Raw genomic sequence first — 16,496 nt, 5'->3', positions numbered from 1 at the left:
GAAATTGGTATTATAGGTCCGGTATCGGTTCTTAAGTCCAATGTTCTCAAAGTTTATGTAACCACGGACAAATACTATTTGACACGATATAAATATTCAAACACTATATCTTGCATGTCGCATACGGTGGAAAAAATATATTTAATTTGTGTTATTTTATATAATATAAATATTCAAACACTATATAAAGATGACAAAGACACTATTATTTATTTTAATTTGATATTTAAATAATAAAGAATAATTACATAAATGGTCCTTAACTATCTTTTATTACACAACCAATTCCTATGGTGATAATCTTGCATGCTTTTTACTAGTTTAATATAATACATTATAGAAATTATAATTTTCAAAACCTACTCACAAGCCTTTACTTCTACCAATAAATTTATAAATTTTGTATTAAAGTATCATAGAACACTTAACTCAAATGGCCCAATTTAATAATTGATGAACATGGGGCTTAGAGGGAGGGCAAAGTGGGCAGCTGCACAGGGCCTAATTTTTTTGATTATATATTTTTATTTAAAAATACAAAATTATAATAAAGATAAGGGCCATTTTTTTCTTGTTCGTCCTGAGCCTTTAAGAATATTTCATTTTTCAGGACCGGCCCTGCTGATGAACATGTTTCCAACGACCCGATAACACAATCATTTTTGTATACAAATAACAATTAAAGATCCATTTCTTCTTCTCTCTCGTATAAAACATCCTTAAAAGTTATAACCATAAATTTTCCTCTGTAACCACATACATTTTTTATTCACCCAGATTAGTTGTGATTCGCTCTTCGTTTCTTTTGCTTTCCTTTCTATTCTTTTCATCCTCCTAGTTGAGCCATCATCAATTTTGGAGAAAGAAACATCCTTTTACAGGATTAAAGCTATTGCTATGCTATTTTAATCTCCAAAATGTTAAGTTCATGTGTTTGAGTTCATTGGGTGTAAGTTGGAGGAGATACGAATAAGGATGTAATTATCATTATATGGACTTAATGGTTAAACTCTAAGTAAATTAGACTATCCAAAGATAAAAATCATACAAGATACTCATTTTTAGAATATATGTATGATGAAAAATAGTTTAAGGACCATATCTATAATTTTCCTAATACCACATGGACAACTTTTGTAATTTGCTTTTTAATAAAGTAGCATATCATCTTGATCATCAGCCATTGAGAAATCTGAAGTACTGCTGTTTTGTCACCAAAGTACGTATTCTCGGAAGATTCTCTCGGAGTTCAGTTAATTATGTCTACCCATGTCCTGATTTTCCCTTTGCCAATGCAAGGTCCTGTCAATTGTGTCCTCAAATTAGCAGAGCTCCTCTGTATCTCCGGCATCTCCGTCACTGTCCTCAACACCGACCACATCCAACGAAACCTCCTCCGTCACACCAATGTCTTGTCTCGATTCAGCCGCTACCCAAATTTCCATTTCCAGACCATCTCCGACGGACTCCCCGACGATCATCCTCGTTCCACCGCACGCTACAACGAGGTGTTTGAAGGAATGAAAACTGTGACCGAACCAGCTTTCAGAGACATGATGGTTTCCGGATGCTTCAGTTGCAAATCCGATTCTCCGGTGACTGTTGTAATACCCGACGGATTATTTTCATTTGCACTTGATGTCGCGGAAGAGATACAGATTCCTTTGATTTATTTCGAAACCGTGAGTCCTTGCGCTCTCTGGACGTATTTGTGTCTTCCTAAGCTCATCGGAGCCGGCGAGGTCCCTTTCAACGGTGAGCTCAGCTCCTTCTTTTCCTTTCACCGGCGATATATGACTTCAAATGTTGAAAAATGAGAAATGAAAAATGAAAACTTTTTTTTGATTCAGGTATCGATTTGGATGTGTTGATAAAGAACGTCCCCGGAACAGAAGCTTTCCTCCGGCGCCGGGATCTTCCAGGTTTCTATCGTTACGATAACCTTACCAATCCCGTTATGCAAATCATAATGAACGAAGCTCGACAAGTTCCTCGAGCTCATGGAGTCATACTCAACACATTCGAAGCTCTCGACGCATCCATACTCGATCAAATCCGCAGTCTTTGCCCAAACATATACTGCATAGGCCCATTACACACTCTGCTCAAATCCCGTCTCCCAAAATCAACGCAACACAATGTTTCAAACAGTCTATGGACAGAAAATCGAGATTGTCTCTCATGGCTAGACACCCAACTACCAAAATCTGTCGTTTATGTTAGCATCGGAAGCATGGCAACGATGACAGTAGACCAATTCGTTGAAATATGGCATGGATTAGTGAACAGTGGATACCCTTTCCTGTTCGTGAAACGGCCTGGTTCGGTCACCGGAGACTATGATGAGAGTAAAGTTCCGGGGAATCTTGTCGGTGAAACTAACCGGAGAGGGTTCATTACAACATGGGTTCCGCAAGAGGAGGTGTTAGCGCATTCTGCAATCGGTGGTTTTCTGACACATAGTGGATGGAACTCGACGGTGGAGAGTATGGTGGAGGGGGTTCCGATGATCTGTTGGCCACTTAAAGTGGACCAAAATGTTAATAGTCGGTTTGTGAGCGAAGTGTGGAAGATTGGTATTGATATAAAAGATACTTGTGACAGATTTGTGGTCGAGAAGGCGGTGAAAGATGTTTTAGATGTGCGACGGAGTGAATTTTTCCGATCGACAAAAGTGGTGGCGGAGGCTGGTGCGAAAAGTGTGTCGGAAAATGGCTCTTCGTGGATGGATTTGAATAGGCTTGTTGAAGATCTTAAGTCAAATGATTTTGTTTGCAAGTAAAGCTATGTTGCAATGATTGTTGACTTGTGGATAAGGGAAATGGTTTTTGAGTATTGAACTTTTTATAGGAGGGAAATTAAATAAAATGGAACATTTAAATTAGGGAAAATGCTTTTCCTTGAAAAAGCTAGTAATGATTTTTTTTTGTAACAATAAAACGTTTTTTTACTTTTGCAATTTAGTCAAAATTGCAGGTTTGTAACTCATCCTTATGTGACCTTTGATGACTTGGTTTTTGTCGACAACAAATAGCATGTGTTTAAGTTAATCAAACTTAAAAAATAATGTAAGAACAACATTATAAAAATGGTCCCTGTAGTTTGCCAATTTTTATGGGTAGGATCCAAAAAAATTGCTAGCAAAAAACGTTGTTATTTGAAGTTTTAACGGTGGATTTGATCCCTGCCTTTAACTGCCATTACAGGCATTCCGTTTTCTTCCCCCCGTTGCCATGCACATGAGGCTATTTTCGTCTTTTCATTTATGGGGGGAATGCTCATCTATTACCGCACATATAACGATGCCCAAAAACATCAGACATTCCACCTTTTTTCCCGTTCAATTCTCATTAACGTTCTAACCTTAAAACAAAAATATCCACTCCAAATCATTTCTTGAGCTGAACTGCAGTCTTGTAGATTGAAGGAAAAAATGATGCATTCACTGTGGACTATACTTCATACAACGATGGGGTTTGATGCACTGGATTTGTATGGTGGATGTTATTATAGCTTTTTAAACTTATATTTTTTGAAATTTCACACAATACGCTAACTGCATTTTGTATTTTTTGCTGTTTGTGATAGTTGATCATCCCCATTTGTTCACGACTGAACTTCACCATGGTAGAAAGTTCACACATTTTCAAAATGTAAGACATGTGAAGGGGAAACTTACATATATTGATTTAGTTGATATATATGAGTTTTCAGTGCATGAACTCAACGCTATGATGCTAGAACTAGGATACGTGGTTCCCCAGTAATATATTATCACTTCAGGATTCTCAATGAAGACTTGATTTTTGGCTTTAGAGCTCTAGGTAATGATCAAGATGTGTGTAACCTAGCTAAATATATTGGAGCTAACAAGGTGATCCAGGTGTATACTGAGCGTGACACAACCAGCTTGGTTACATACTTCATGTCACCAAATAAGAGTAACGACGTTGTTATTGAGCAGCTAAATGAAGAAGATTAAGTGGCAATTGAACCAAAACAAAGAAAACAAAAAATAGTTGATGATCCCCAACATGAAACTTGTAGTTCATCATTACCACTTGTGGTTTATGGAGGTGAATCAAAATCACTTTCTCCAGAAATGAGGAGAACAAGAAATCTGAAGCCAAGTGAGGCTACTAGGTCATGTTCTAAGAGGTTATATATGGAGACTAAAACAGGAAATAATCAAGACAAAGAAGCACCATCAAGTGAAACAAGGGATAATCAAGACAAGGAAGTACAAGAACATGAGCTTGATGCAGCAATAGTGTATGTACCAAAGGATGTATCTAAAATGTTGAATGAAGACTTTGATCCATTTGAAGTGTTACATGATAATGAAAACAACACAGCAGGCCGTACAACAATCCACCGTGATAATGAATATCAAGACTTTGATCAAGATAATAAGGGTTTATTTGATGGTCAATCAGACGAGTTAAATTCAGAAGAGGGTGAAGATGAATACACTGATGATGATAGTGATTCTGATAGTGTTGTTATAGTAGACATAGACAATGAAGTTGATGAACTGATGTTGACATGAGTGACTTTAGAATGAATATTGATGGAGGTGTGGAGTATGCAGAGTTTGGGTTTAATAATGAGGTAAAAGACGAACAAGAAACAAATGAACCAGAAGACCTTGAGGTAATTGATTGTGATGAATGGGAGTCATTAGGAGAAGACTGATACTAAAAAAAACAGGAGGGTTCTATTAAAACGATTTAGTAAGGAGAAAGTATGTTCACATGGTGAGGTGCATAAATCTAGTTTTTATGTGGGACAGATGTGGAAGTGAAAGAAAGATCTTAAGAATAAAGTGGATGCACTTGAAACAAGGAGGAATCTTGCTTTTAAAAAGAATGATGTAACAAGACTAAGGGTATATTGCAAAGGAGTTGTGCCTGATACCAATGTTAGTGGGCCACATGTGGTTGGTGGGACAAGTGGTCCAATTGAGTACAATGTGTTAGGTAGGGCAAATAAAGTAAATAAAGGCAAGGGAAAAGCAGTAAATTCAAATTTTACCACTTATTCCTGGCACTTATATGTATCTAGGTCTTCGAAAGATGGGAATGTTGGATTAGTGTCTAAGTCCATAACTATTTTGGTATGTACTTGACCCGATGGTGCATGGTCCTTTTGGGTTGCCTTCACCAAAGCAACTTGATAGGATGAATTATGGAGAGAAAGGATTAGATATGATCTATTAATATATTATGAGAATAATATATTAAAGGAGAAATCATATTGTTTAATTAATATTAGTCAAGAATTAATAAGAATTAAGTTTGTGGTTAAAAGAGATTAATTAAACTTATGGGACTAGAATTGTAATTATAAGATAATTGCAATTAGGCTATGGATTACCTTATAATATAAGGTTGGACAAATTCTATGGGGAAACCCATTAGAAATCGTCCAATGCTTATTAAAAAGGGGGTTCATGGGTTGCTTAGGGCCTAAGCATCCAAATTAGGGTTTCCTTGTTAGATAACCCTAATAGCCTCACTATTTAAAGAACCCTTAAGCCCCAAAAACGTGGTGAACTTGTTCTCTAGAGTTTCTACATGTTTTTGGGTGTCTCCTCTCTCCTTATTCTTCATCCTCTTGCTCTTGGTGTTTGTGAACCATTAGAGGAGTGACATTTGTGACTATAAACTTTCTAAAGTCAATACAAGAAGGATTTGAGATTGTTATTGCTACATAACAATCAAGGTATGATCTAAACCCTAATTCATATGTTATATTGATTATCATATACTAGATCTAGGGTTTATAGTCTTGGATGAATTGCATGTACAATAGAGAAACCTAGATCCAAGCATTAGGGTTTGCATGAGCACATAGGATGTTCTTTTGGCCAAAACTCATCAGTGGTATCAGAGCCATGATTAGTTTCTATTGTATTGATGCCTTGTGTGTTTGTTCAAGTTGCAAAAACGTTTTTTGACCTCCCTGCCTGATGAACTCGGCGAGTACCACAGTGTACTCGGCGAGTCCAGTGTGGTACTCGGCGAGTTTGAGCGTCAAATGGAGCTATTTTCGGGATTTCTTGCTGTTTTACTCATGGATACTTGCCTTATCTGTTTTAGATCATTAAAAATTGATTTTATACATATTTTTTTAGTATATCCTTGATTAAACAAAAGATAATTACCAATTGATTAGATAATAACTTCCTTATATGATAAAGTTTGATTATTTGCATTAATTTGGTAACTTACTTTGCAAGAAATTGAAATTAGGTCAAATATAGATAATGATGAAATTAATTGTTTAATTTATATTATTTGTTATTTGATCCTTGTGTTATGAAAAGTTTCAATTTTTCCCCTTTAGGTTTTATAGTTTTATATTTGAACTTAAAGGTTTTGTTTTTGAAATTTAAATAAGTTAAACCCTAATGTTTTTGAAATGTTTCAAAACTTTCCCTCAAGTTTTGGAATTTAAAAGTTGATTAAAAGTTTAATTTAGGAATGTTAAATTCTAAAATCCTAGTATTGTTTTCAAAAAGTTCAAATTACACCCTTATGGTTTTATTAATTAATTAAAGTGTATAATTAAAAGAGATTTAGTAAATCCATAAAGTTTTGGTGTACAATTTAATTAAATTAAAAGTATAATTATTAAATTAGACCACCTAGTATTTTAAAAGTGTAAAATACACCCTATACTATATATAACATTAAAAGTCTAACATTATATATATGTATAAGTAAAAGTCAGTCTTACCGTTAGTAGGCCTCATTCACGAAGCTAGTCTATAAGGGGTGTTTAAGGAAATTGCCTATAAAATGGCGATTGAATGGGTATCCACTCTTGCCCACCGCACTCTTGACTAGTGCAGGGTCGTTAGCCGAACGGGTAGGATAGGACAGAAACCTTCTATTATAAGTATAATGAAGTATAAAAGTAACTAAATGCTTTCATAAAATTCCCAATCTTAGTTACTTTAAGCAAAAGTGAATTGATGCAATTACATGAAATTACACTATGTGCCCTTGCGAAGACGTTAGTGGAGCGTGTGTGGTTAACCATCACGCTAAATGCTTCTAAGCAAAGGTAGCAAAGGGTGACTCAATGTTTGTCATAGTTCGGTGGAGAGTGTGTGGTTTACCGGCACATCGAATAGGTGACTGTAACATGTGGGGGCACCATGTAGATTTGCATGGTTATTCACACCCGCTTTGTGATCATCGACATCCCAGTCACAAACTAGAGGGGCATATCGAGATTTAAACATGCCATTGAAAAGGTTCAATGAATCTCAAAGGATCTAGGAGTTTTCAATACATTTAAGACTTAATCTGTTTTTCGTTTTTCATGATGGAAAATTAGTGAATCGTTATTCACTTACCTTCAAATGTTTAGCAATTAGGGTTACGACATCCCTCTCCCGAGTTGTGAAATATTGTGTTGGGTCCTAGCCTTAATATCTCATTTGGGTGATTTATTAAGGACTCAATCAATCAACTAACTTGAATTTGTTTTCTCCCGTTTTGTAGATGTCAAAGTACAACAACTATGGTCTTCCCAAATCCTGTGGAACAAGCATTCCATGATTCGATCGAGGAACAAGAAATCATGCTTCACTTCCTCCTCCTCCTCCTGTTGTTCTCCCTAACCCACAAGATCGAAGAACTGAAAGGTTCAATGCCACTAAAGCCCTATTAGAAATGAAACATGAAGATGGTAACCCGTGTGTGCCCACGTTCTAGGAATGAAATCACACATCGATAGGTTGATAATGTTGGGTGCATCATTCCCTGATGAGTTGGTTATAGGTTGGGTTCTACAGTCACTCCCTGAATCATATAATGAGTTCAAAAGAAAGTATTATATGATGGATCATGACGCAAACTGTCACACCCCCAAACCAGAATGGCGGAAACATTCGAGGGTGGATGACTTCACGTAGTATCACAACAATTGAATATTGTAAAGAAAGTAACACAACCATCATATATATAAAATGAAAACGTATATTGTTGCGTTATACATGTTATCAAAAGAATATTACAATATGATGATAAATGTTTAATGATAAAAACATCCTTTGTGTTCCTTCTTCCAAAAGCTGGTAGTTTACCTGTATCACTGATTCCCTGAGAAATACAAGTGGTTTTGAAAAGTGTCAACAATTAAGTTGGTGAGTTCATGAGTGTTTCGAGTTGAAAAGTATATCCCTTTTGGTAGTAAATTGGTAAACGAGGTTTTTAGAAAATCCAATATTTTCTTGTAAAATGAAAAAGTTTCCAAAGTTGGAATGTGTTAGTAACTTTTATAAACAAATGATAACAATAATTTGTTATGAAAATATAATGTAGGAAAACTGCGATGCACATATGAATCTCGTAAATCAATCTTGTTTTATACTTTTTATGTGAGTTTCATAACCATACTAATGACACTGACGGCCTGTAACAACATTCTTCAAGTGTTGCAGTGTTATGACATTTGTCACCCCAGACCTGCCGGTCTAACTATAGCTAGTAGTTTAGGTGCGGGATTGTCAATCCCATATAGATCTATACACAAGTATCACGCTCTCCCTCCAAGAGATTATGGTATATAATACAGGACTTGAAATGCATACAAAAATGTACGTTGAAGTTTAAATATCTCACATTGACTAGTATAAATAGATTTACAATGAAATGACTTTACTTCTTTTGAAAGTGTTTCGTTTTTCAAGATGTATAAAAACGTAGGATTGACTTGCTAACTATACCCATTATAGTTTTTCAGATAGTATGTTCCTTTTAGCAGAAATAGTTTAATGACATAATCGCTCTTTGTATACATACGATGTTTGTATCGATATTCGAAGATAGAAATTTCATTTATGTTAATAAAACGATACTTTTAACGTGTAATATACTTGTATTCCCCCCCCCCCCCTAAAACATGAAAAAGACTTGAAAAGTAGGGGTATGAACTCACTCGTTAAGTTTGAAGAGAGGGACTAGAGTTGAGCAGAGTTTCGATCACGGATAGTTGCGTCGTCGGGCTCTTCGGGGATCTCTGCAACGTAAATCTTTCGTCGGGGCTCGAGTGCGGAAACCAAGGAAATGAAATGGTCTCTGGAACAGGGAGAAATGCTGAGAAATTGTGAAGGTGTGCCAAAACTCGAGTTTTATGCCCTCTATTTATAGGGCTGAAAACCCTCGTACGCGGCGCGTACTTCCGGAGTACGCGGGGCGTACTTCGGTTACGCGGGGCGTAATAATGCGTCATGGCTTACGACTCCTGGCTAGCTAGGCGTAGCTTGGGCGGGCTGATGGGACTCGACTCTGGGTCTAGTACGCGGGGCGTACTCCCAGAGTACGCGGGGCGTAATCCCTGCTTCCAACTTCTAAATTCCGTAATTTTCGCGTACGAGCTCCGTTTCTCGCGTTCTTTATATCCACGCGTAGGAGATTATGCTCTACAACTTTCATTTAGACTCCGTCGGCTAGTTTTGACTTTATTTTTAATGATATAATTTTAATAGGCCGGGCCTCCTAAAGTTCGTTAAAATTTCATAGGTTCTTTATTCAACGTCGGTTTTCGTTTGTCTTTCTATTGTTTTATTACCACCGAGGAGATCTTCAACTTCCGTTTAGGTGGCGATAGTTAAATAACACTCGATCTTTAATCCGAGTTTTTAGCCCTCTACTACTGTTACGAAACTTTGAAAATTCGTAACTTCTTCATACGAGGTCCAATTTGGGCGATCTTTTTATGCACGCTCATCTTTCAACGTGATCTACGACTTTTGTTTAGATACTTTAAGGCTAAAATGCATTTTATTGAGATTCCACTTTTTACGTCAAATAATGTTTTAACGTCGTGTCGTAAATATACGAGTGGTTATAATTTCTTCAATATAACTCGGTTTTGAGCGTTCTTTATGTTTTTGGAAACCTGGGCATGATATCTAATATTTGATGGATCCCAACTTAGATACTTGAACACTTTATTTTTGAGGTTAATTTAGTTGTTTTTAGCTTTCGAGTGGTTACAATGCTTTTGGGAAAAATAGGGTTGTCACATCATCCCCCTGTTAAGGGAATTTCGTCCCGAAATTTAATCTAAGATAGATATTACAAATTAGGAAAAAGATGCGGGTACTTTTGTTTCATTTGATCCTCTCGTTCCCAGGTGTATTCAGGTCCTCTCTTGGCGTTCCAGCGGACCTTTACGATAGGTATGCGGCTTTGTTTAGTCCTTTTGACTTCCTGATCCATGATCTCTACTGGTTCTTCTACAAATTGGAGGTTTTCATTTATTGCAATTTCGTCTAGAGGGACGACAAGGGTCTCGTCGGATAAGCATTTCTTTAGGTTTGATACGTGAAAGGTAGGGTGTACGTTGTGGAGTTCCTGAGGTAGTCTAAGTTTTTAAGCCACTGGACCGATCCTGGCAAGGATCTCGAATGGTCCGATGTATCTGGGGTTCAGTTTCCCACGTTTTCCGAAGCGTATCAATCCTTTCCAAGGCGAGACTTTTAGTAGGACACGGTCTCCAACTTGGAATTCCAAGGGTTTTCGTCTCTTATCTGCATAACTCTTTTGTCTATCCCTTGATGCCTTTAGACGTTCTCGGATTTGAACAATATTCTCCGTAGTTTCTCGTATGATTTCTGGCCCAGTAAGTGTGTTGTCAGCTGCTTGTTCTTTTGCTAGTTGTGTGTCCCCCACTTCGGCCCAGCATAAAGGTGACCTGCACTTGCGGCCATAGAGGGCTTCGAACGGGGCAGCTTTGATACTGGTGTGGTAGCTATTGTTGTACGAGAACTCGACCAAGGGTAGATGTGTGTCCCATGCTTTGCCAAAATCAATTACGCAGGCCCTCAGCATGTCTTCTAGGGTTTGTATGGTTCTCTCGCTCTGGCCGTCGGTTTGAGGGTGATAGGCGGTACTCATGTCTAGTCTTATCCCCAAAGCTTTTTGTAGCGACTGCCAGAATCTTGAGGTGAATCTACTATCTCGGTCCGAGATAATGGATACGGGCACACCGTGCAGTCGTACAATTTCCCTGAGGTATGTCCTTGTTAACTTCTCCAATTTATCCGTCTCTTTGATCGGTAGGAAATGCGCTGATTTTGTTAATCTGTCGACAATTACCCAAATGGTGTCGAGTCCGTTTGTCGTTTTGGGTAACTTGGTTATGAAATCCATAGTTATCCGCTCCCACTTCCATTCGGGTATTTCTGGTTGTTGTAATAAACCTGAAGGCTTTTGGTATTCTATTTTGACCTTAGCGCACGTCAGACATTTACTCACGTAGGTAGCAATTTCAGCTTTCATGTTTAGCCACCAGTACAACTTCTTGAGGTCGAGATACATCTTGTCGGAGCCGGGATGTATGGAGTATCATGTTTTATGGGCTTCGTCCATGACGATTTCTCTGAATCCACCAAACTTTGGTGTCCATATTCGATCCATGAAATAACGAACTCCGTCGTTTTTGGTTTCAAGATTCTTATCCATTCCCCTTAGGGTTTCTCCTGCCACATTTTCAGTTTTCAAGGCTTCTATTTGGGCGTCCTTGATTTACGTGGACAGGTGGGAATGGATCGTCATAGTTAGGGACTTCACTCGGCGACCTGAGTATTCCTTCCGACTGAGTGCATCAGCCACTACATTAGCCTTTCCGGGGTGATATCGAATTTCGCATTCATAATCACTTAGTAGCTCTACCCACCGTCTTTGTCTCATGTTGAGTTCTTTCTGGTTGAGGATATGTTGAAGGCTTTTATGGTCAGTGAAGATCGTGCATTTTGTGCCGTAGAGGTAGTGTCTCCATATCTTTAGAGCGAAGACGACTGCTCCTAGCTCAAGATCGTGCGTTGTGTAGTTCACTTCATGCGCCTTTAGTTGTCTTGAGGCATAGGCGATGACCTTCCCTTGTTGCATCAGGACACACCCGAGTCCTTGGTTTGATGCATCACAATAGACCACGAAGTCCTCCGTCCCTTCTGGCAGGGTTAGGATGGGCGCACTACATAATGCTCGTTTTAGCATTTGAAATGCGGCATCTTGTTTTTCTCCCCAGTCGAAGGTCACATTTTTCTGAGTTAGTGTGGTGAGTGGCTTGGCAATCTTGGAAAAATTCTGTATGAACCTTCGGTAATACCAGGCGAGTCCTAAAAATTGTCGGATCTCTGTAGGGGTTCTTGGAATCGTCCAATTCTCTATTGCCTTGATCTTCGAGGGATCCACGTGTATTCCTTCCTTGCTTACTATGTGTCCTAGGAAATCCACCTCTCGAATCCAAAATTCGCACTTGGAAAATTTTGCGTAAAGTTTCTCTACCCTTAATGTTTCCAGAACCTGGCGGAGATGTTGGCTGTGTTCTTCCTGGTTTCTAGAATAGATGAGTATATCATCTATGAACACGATCACGAATTTGTCCAGGAAGGGACGACATACTCGGTTCATCAGATCCATGAACACTGCTGGAGCGTTTGTCAACCCGAAGGGCATTACTACAAACTCGTAGTGACCATATCGTGTTCAGAAAGCCGTTTTGGGGATGTCTCCTTCCAGTACTCGTAGTTGGTGATAACCGGATCTTAGGTCGATTTTTGAGAAGTAGCTCGCTCCTTGTAGTTGGTCGAAAAGATCGTCTATACGTGGAAGGGGATATCGGTTCTTGATTGTCAGTTTGTTCAGTTCTCGATAATCGATGCACATGCGAAAAGATCCGTCCTTCTTTTTCACGAATAGGACTGGTGCACCCCATGGTGAGAAGCTTGGCCTGATGAATCCCTTGCTCAACAGCTCGTTCAATTGACTGGACAGTTCCTGCATCTCGGCTGGAGCTAAACGGTAAGGTGACTTTGCTACTGGGGTGGCTCCGGGAATCAAGTCGATTCTGAATTCGACTTGACGTTCTGGTGGGATTCCTGGGAGATCTTCTGGGAAATGTCTGGGAAGTTGCAGACTTCTGGAATATCTTTAATGTTCTTTGGTTCTTTCTTCTGGTCTACTACGTGGGCTAGAAAGGCATGGTATTCCTTGCGAAGATATTTTCGTGCTTTAACACAGGAGATGATTTGTAATTTTGCACTAGGTTTGTCTCCATATATGATGAGATTTTCACCGTTGGGAAGATTGAGACGAACGGCCTTTTCATGGCAAAGAATGTCGGCATGGTGAAGACTCAACCAGTCCATACCGATGATTATATCAAAACTTCTTATCGAAATGGGCATAAGGTCGATTTGAAATAAGTGTTCGTTTAAATTTAATGTGCACCCGACATACATATCACTTGTGCTTTCTGTTTTTCCATTAGCCATTTCTACAGTGAATATTTTATTAAGTGGTTGGGGTCTCTGGTTAAGTAGATGTTTGAATTTATGGCTCACAAAACTTCTCTCCGCACCGCAATCAAAGAGTATGCATGCATAAATGTTGTCGAGGAGACACGTACCCGTAACTACTGTTGGATCAGTTATTGCTTCATTTTGACCTATCGCCAGCACTCTCCCAATACCACCAACATTCCTTGTCTTGGGGCAGTCCCTCTTGAAATGCCCGGTTTCTCCACATCCATAACATGCTTGGCTTACTCCAGTACCAGGAACTTGAGTGAATGGCCGCGCTGGTGCCTTACAGAAACGGGCTGTGTGCCCTTTCCTGTCGCAATTCTTACAGTACATCTCGCGACAATTACCGTGGTGATGGTAGTTGCATTTGTTGCACTTTGGCAAGTTCCCTGCATATTGTTTTGTTGGTGCCGGAGTTGTAGGAGTTGTGCCGGGAGTAGTAGCAGCATGAACCGCCACCATTTGTCTCTTTGAAGGTTCTTGCGAGGTTAGTCCCTTTCTCTTGTTCCAGAATTTCTTCTTGCTGTTGTTATTGTTGTCGTTGTTCCCTTTGGTTGGTTCAGTTACGATAGTCGTGACTCCTTGGCAGACGCCATGATCAACGAGAGATTGCGCCAGTTCTTTGGCACTGTCGAAGGTCATGGGCTTGGAAGCTAGCACACTTCCTCGCAGTTGGGGTGATAATCCCCAGATGTACCTCTCCACTTTTTGGCTTTCTAGAATCAACATCCTAGGACAAAGTGTTATCAAATTGCTGAACCTATTGGTGTAGCCTGCGATGTCCGATCCTTTCATCGAAAGGTTCCACAATTCTTGTTCCAGCTTCTGAATCTCGCCCCTTGGGCAGTATTCCCGTAGGAGCATTCGCTTCAAATTTTCCCAACCCATGGAGTTCGCTACCACCAGGGTTAGTGTCTTGACGTGGCCGTTCCACCATGTCAAGGCGCGTTCAGAGAATGTACAGGCAGCAAATTTTACTTTGCTTTCTTCCGGGCATGCGCAAATTTCAAATACGGCTTCCGTTTTCTCTATCCATTGGGACAGAGCCAATACTCCTCCAGTTCCATAAAAGGGAATAGGTTTTCCATTGGTGAAGTCTTTGTAAGTGCAGACTCCAGTACGGCCTTGGCTTGGGCCGTTGGTAAAGCTATTTATTCCACCTCCCGACCCATTGTTGCTCATTTGAGCCATCGCCGCGGTTACAACGGCTGTTACAGCAGTTTGGAACATAGCTGCATCCATAGTTGGAGGAGGTGGTGGAGGTGGTGCTGGAGTTGAGTTTCTGCGTGTTGATCTACGAGGAGGCATGTTCTGGTAGAGAAAATAAGAATGAATACTATAATTTTCTAATGTTTTGACAATCGTGTAGTTGAGGGTTAGTCGTATCTTGTAATTTGTTTTGACTTTAGTTTTTGGTTTCAAATTAGATATAACAATTTAATTAATTTCGAGAGGTATATGAAGAGGTACTGCATATATATATATATATATATATATATATATATATATATATATATATATATATATATATATATGTCACACCTAAGGTGTGTTTCATTATGCTTCTAGGAAAATTTGACCTATCTAAGAGGTCTCCGTTTACAGATACAAAAGAAAATAAGAGAAAAACTTTATCCGCGGTCCTAATCTATATCAAAATTTGTTGGAGCTTGAACAAACTCTACTTGTGGCGTTTGGAGCTGAATTCGGCATCTGACCGTTTGACTCCCATCAGTCGCCTCTCAAATTCCGCTTGTTGTTGTTTCATCTCTCTTATTTCATCTAGAGCTGTTATCATTTGGTTCTGAAGTGTCCCCGTGTAGATTTGGATATTCTCATGTAGTCCTTCCAAACGGCTGATGTCGGAGGCGTTACCTTGGGTAGCAGCATTGATCTCTCGAATTCTGGTTGCTTGTTGGTCTGCCTGGTAGTTCTGGTTAGCTATAGCGTTCACGACAACAGGAAGTGCTCGATCAGCTGAGCCTCCTCCACTGACATTGTAAAAATCCCGACACATGCCGAACGGAGGGCGTACACCTTGCTGACGGCTCCAGTAGTAGAGGTGGCTTCCCAAGATGGGAATGGGTCCCGGTTGATGTGGCCTGATCACTGGAGGATGGGGGATGGGAGGGTCGATTACTTCCGGTTCGGAATCTGTTCCACTAGAAATTTCCATGATCTCCTCGTCGACTTCGTATTCTTCTCCAACTTCGATTTCGAATTCTTCTTCGACTTCTTCTTCGATTTCCTCTGGGTCTTCCTCCGGGTCTTCTTCTATCCAGCCGCCGTTACCTTGATTTAGGTAGTAGGGGTCTCCCGGTAAAGGAAATCCGGCCATTTGTCTGTACTGGGATAGAGGTATGAGATTTTTATAAGAAAAGAAATTTCTAATTAACGACTTCCTAAGCCTATTTATATCTTTACTGAGCGCAATGTTTTATCGTTTAATAATAGACTTATAGTATTTCAATTTAGCGAATTTAGATTTTATAAGTTTTTGGCTTGTTGACTACTACGACCATTCCTCGACGTATATTGGTCAAATCCAGGATAAATATAGTTGATCAGGCTATATTTATTCTTGATTTGATTACATACCCCAAGGCTCGATCGTGGTATTGCAACTTGCCATACTACTTTTTAGAAAAACTTGTCATGATGCGAGGCTGATACGTGCGGTAAAAATGTATATATTTAAAAGAAAATACATTTCTATGAAAATGTTTTTATCAGAGGGTTTTTGGTTCCCGTTGTATTTATAGTTTGTATATCTTATGTGGTTTGATATACTTAGTTCACTATAAACAATGCTCTGATACCAATCTGTCACACCCCCAAACCAGAATGGCGGAAACATTCGAGGGTGGATGACTTCACGTAGTATCACAGCAATTGAATATTGTAAAGAAAGTAACACAACCATCATATATATAAAATGAAAACGTATATTGTTGCGTTATACATGTTATCAAAAGAATATTACAATATGATGATAAATGTTTAATGATAAAAACATCCTTTGTGTTCCTTCTTCCAAAAGCTGGTAGTTTACCTGTATCACTGATTCCCTGAGAAATACAAGTGGTTTTGAAAAGTGTCAACAATTAAGTTGGTGAGTTCATGAGTGTTTCGAGTTGAAAAGTATATCCCTTTTGGTAGTAAATTGGTA

The 16,496-nt window shown here is 39.0% G+C and overlaps 1 protein-coding gene across 1 annotated transcript; it reads left to right on the top strand.

The window, feature by feature from the left end:
• Positions 1–1,191: 1,191 nt before the first annotated feature.
• Positions 1,192–2,835, top strand: LOC145031145 (7-deoxyloganetic acid glucosyltransferase-like). Its single transcript, XM_078979652.1, has 2 exons — positions 1,192–1,755; positions 1,851–2,835. The coding sequence occupies exons 1-2, from the start codon at positions 1,260–1,262 to the stop codon at positions 2,780–2,782; spliced, it is 1,428 nt and encodes a 475-aa protein (XP_078835778.1). The 5' UTR covers positions 1,192–1,259; the 3' UTR covers positions 2,783–2,835.
• The last annotated feature ends 13,661 nt before the right edge of the window (positions 2,836–16,496 follow it).

Source organism: Lactuca saligna, chromosome 2 (genome assembly GCF_052625555.1).
Source record: "Lactuca saligna cultivar CGN05327 chromosome 2, ASM5262555v1, whole genome shotgun sequence".
NCBI lineage: Eukaryota > Viridiplantae > Streptophyta > Magnoliopsida > Asterales > Asteraceae > Lactuca > Lactuca saligna.
Note: the sequence above shows the minus strand (reverse complement) of the source record. Positions and strands in the feature narration are given on the sequence as shown.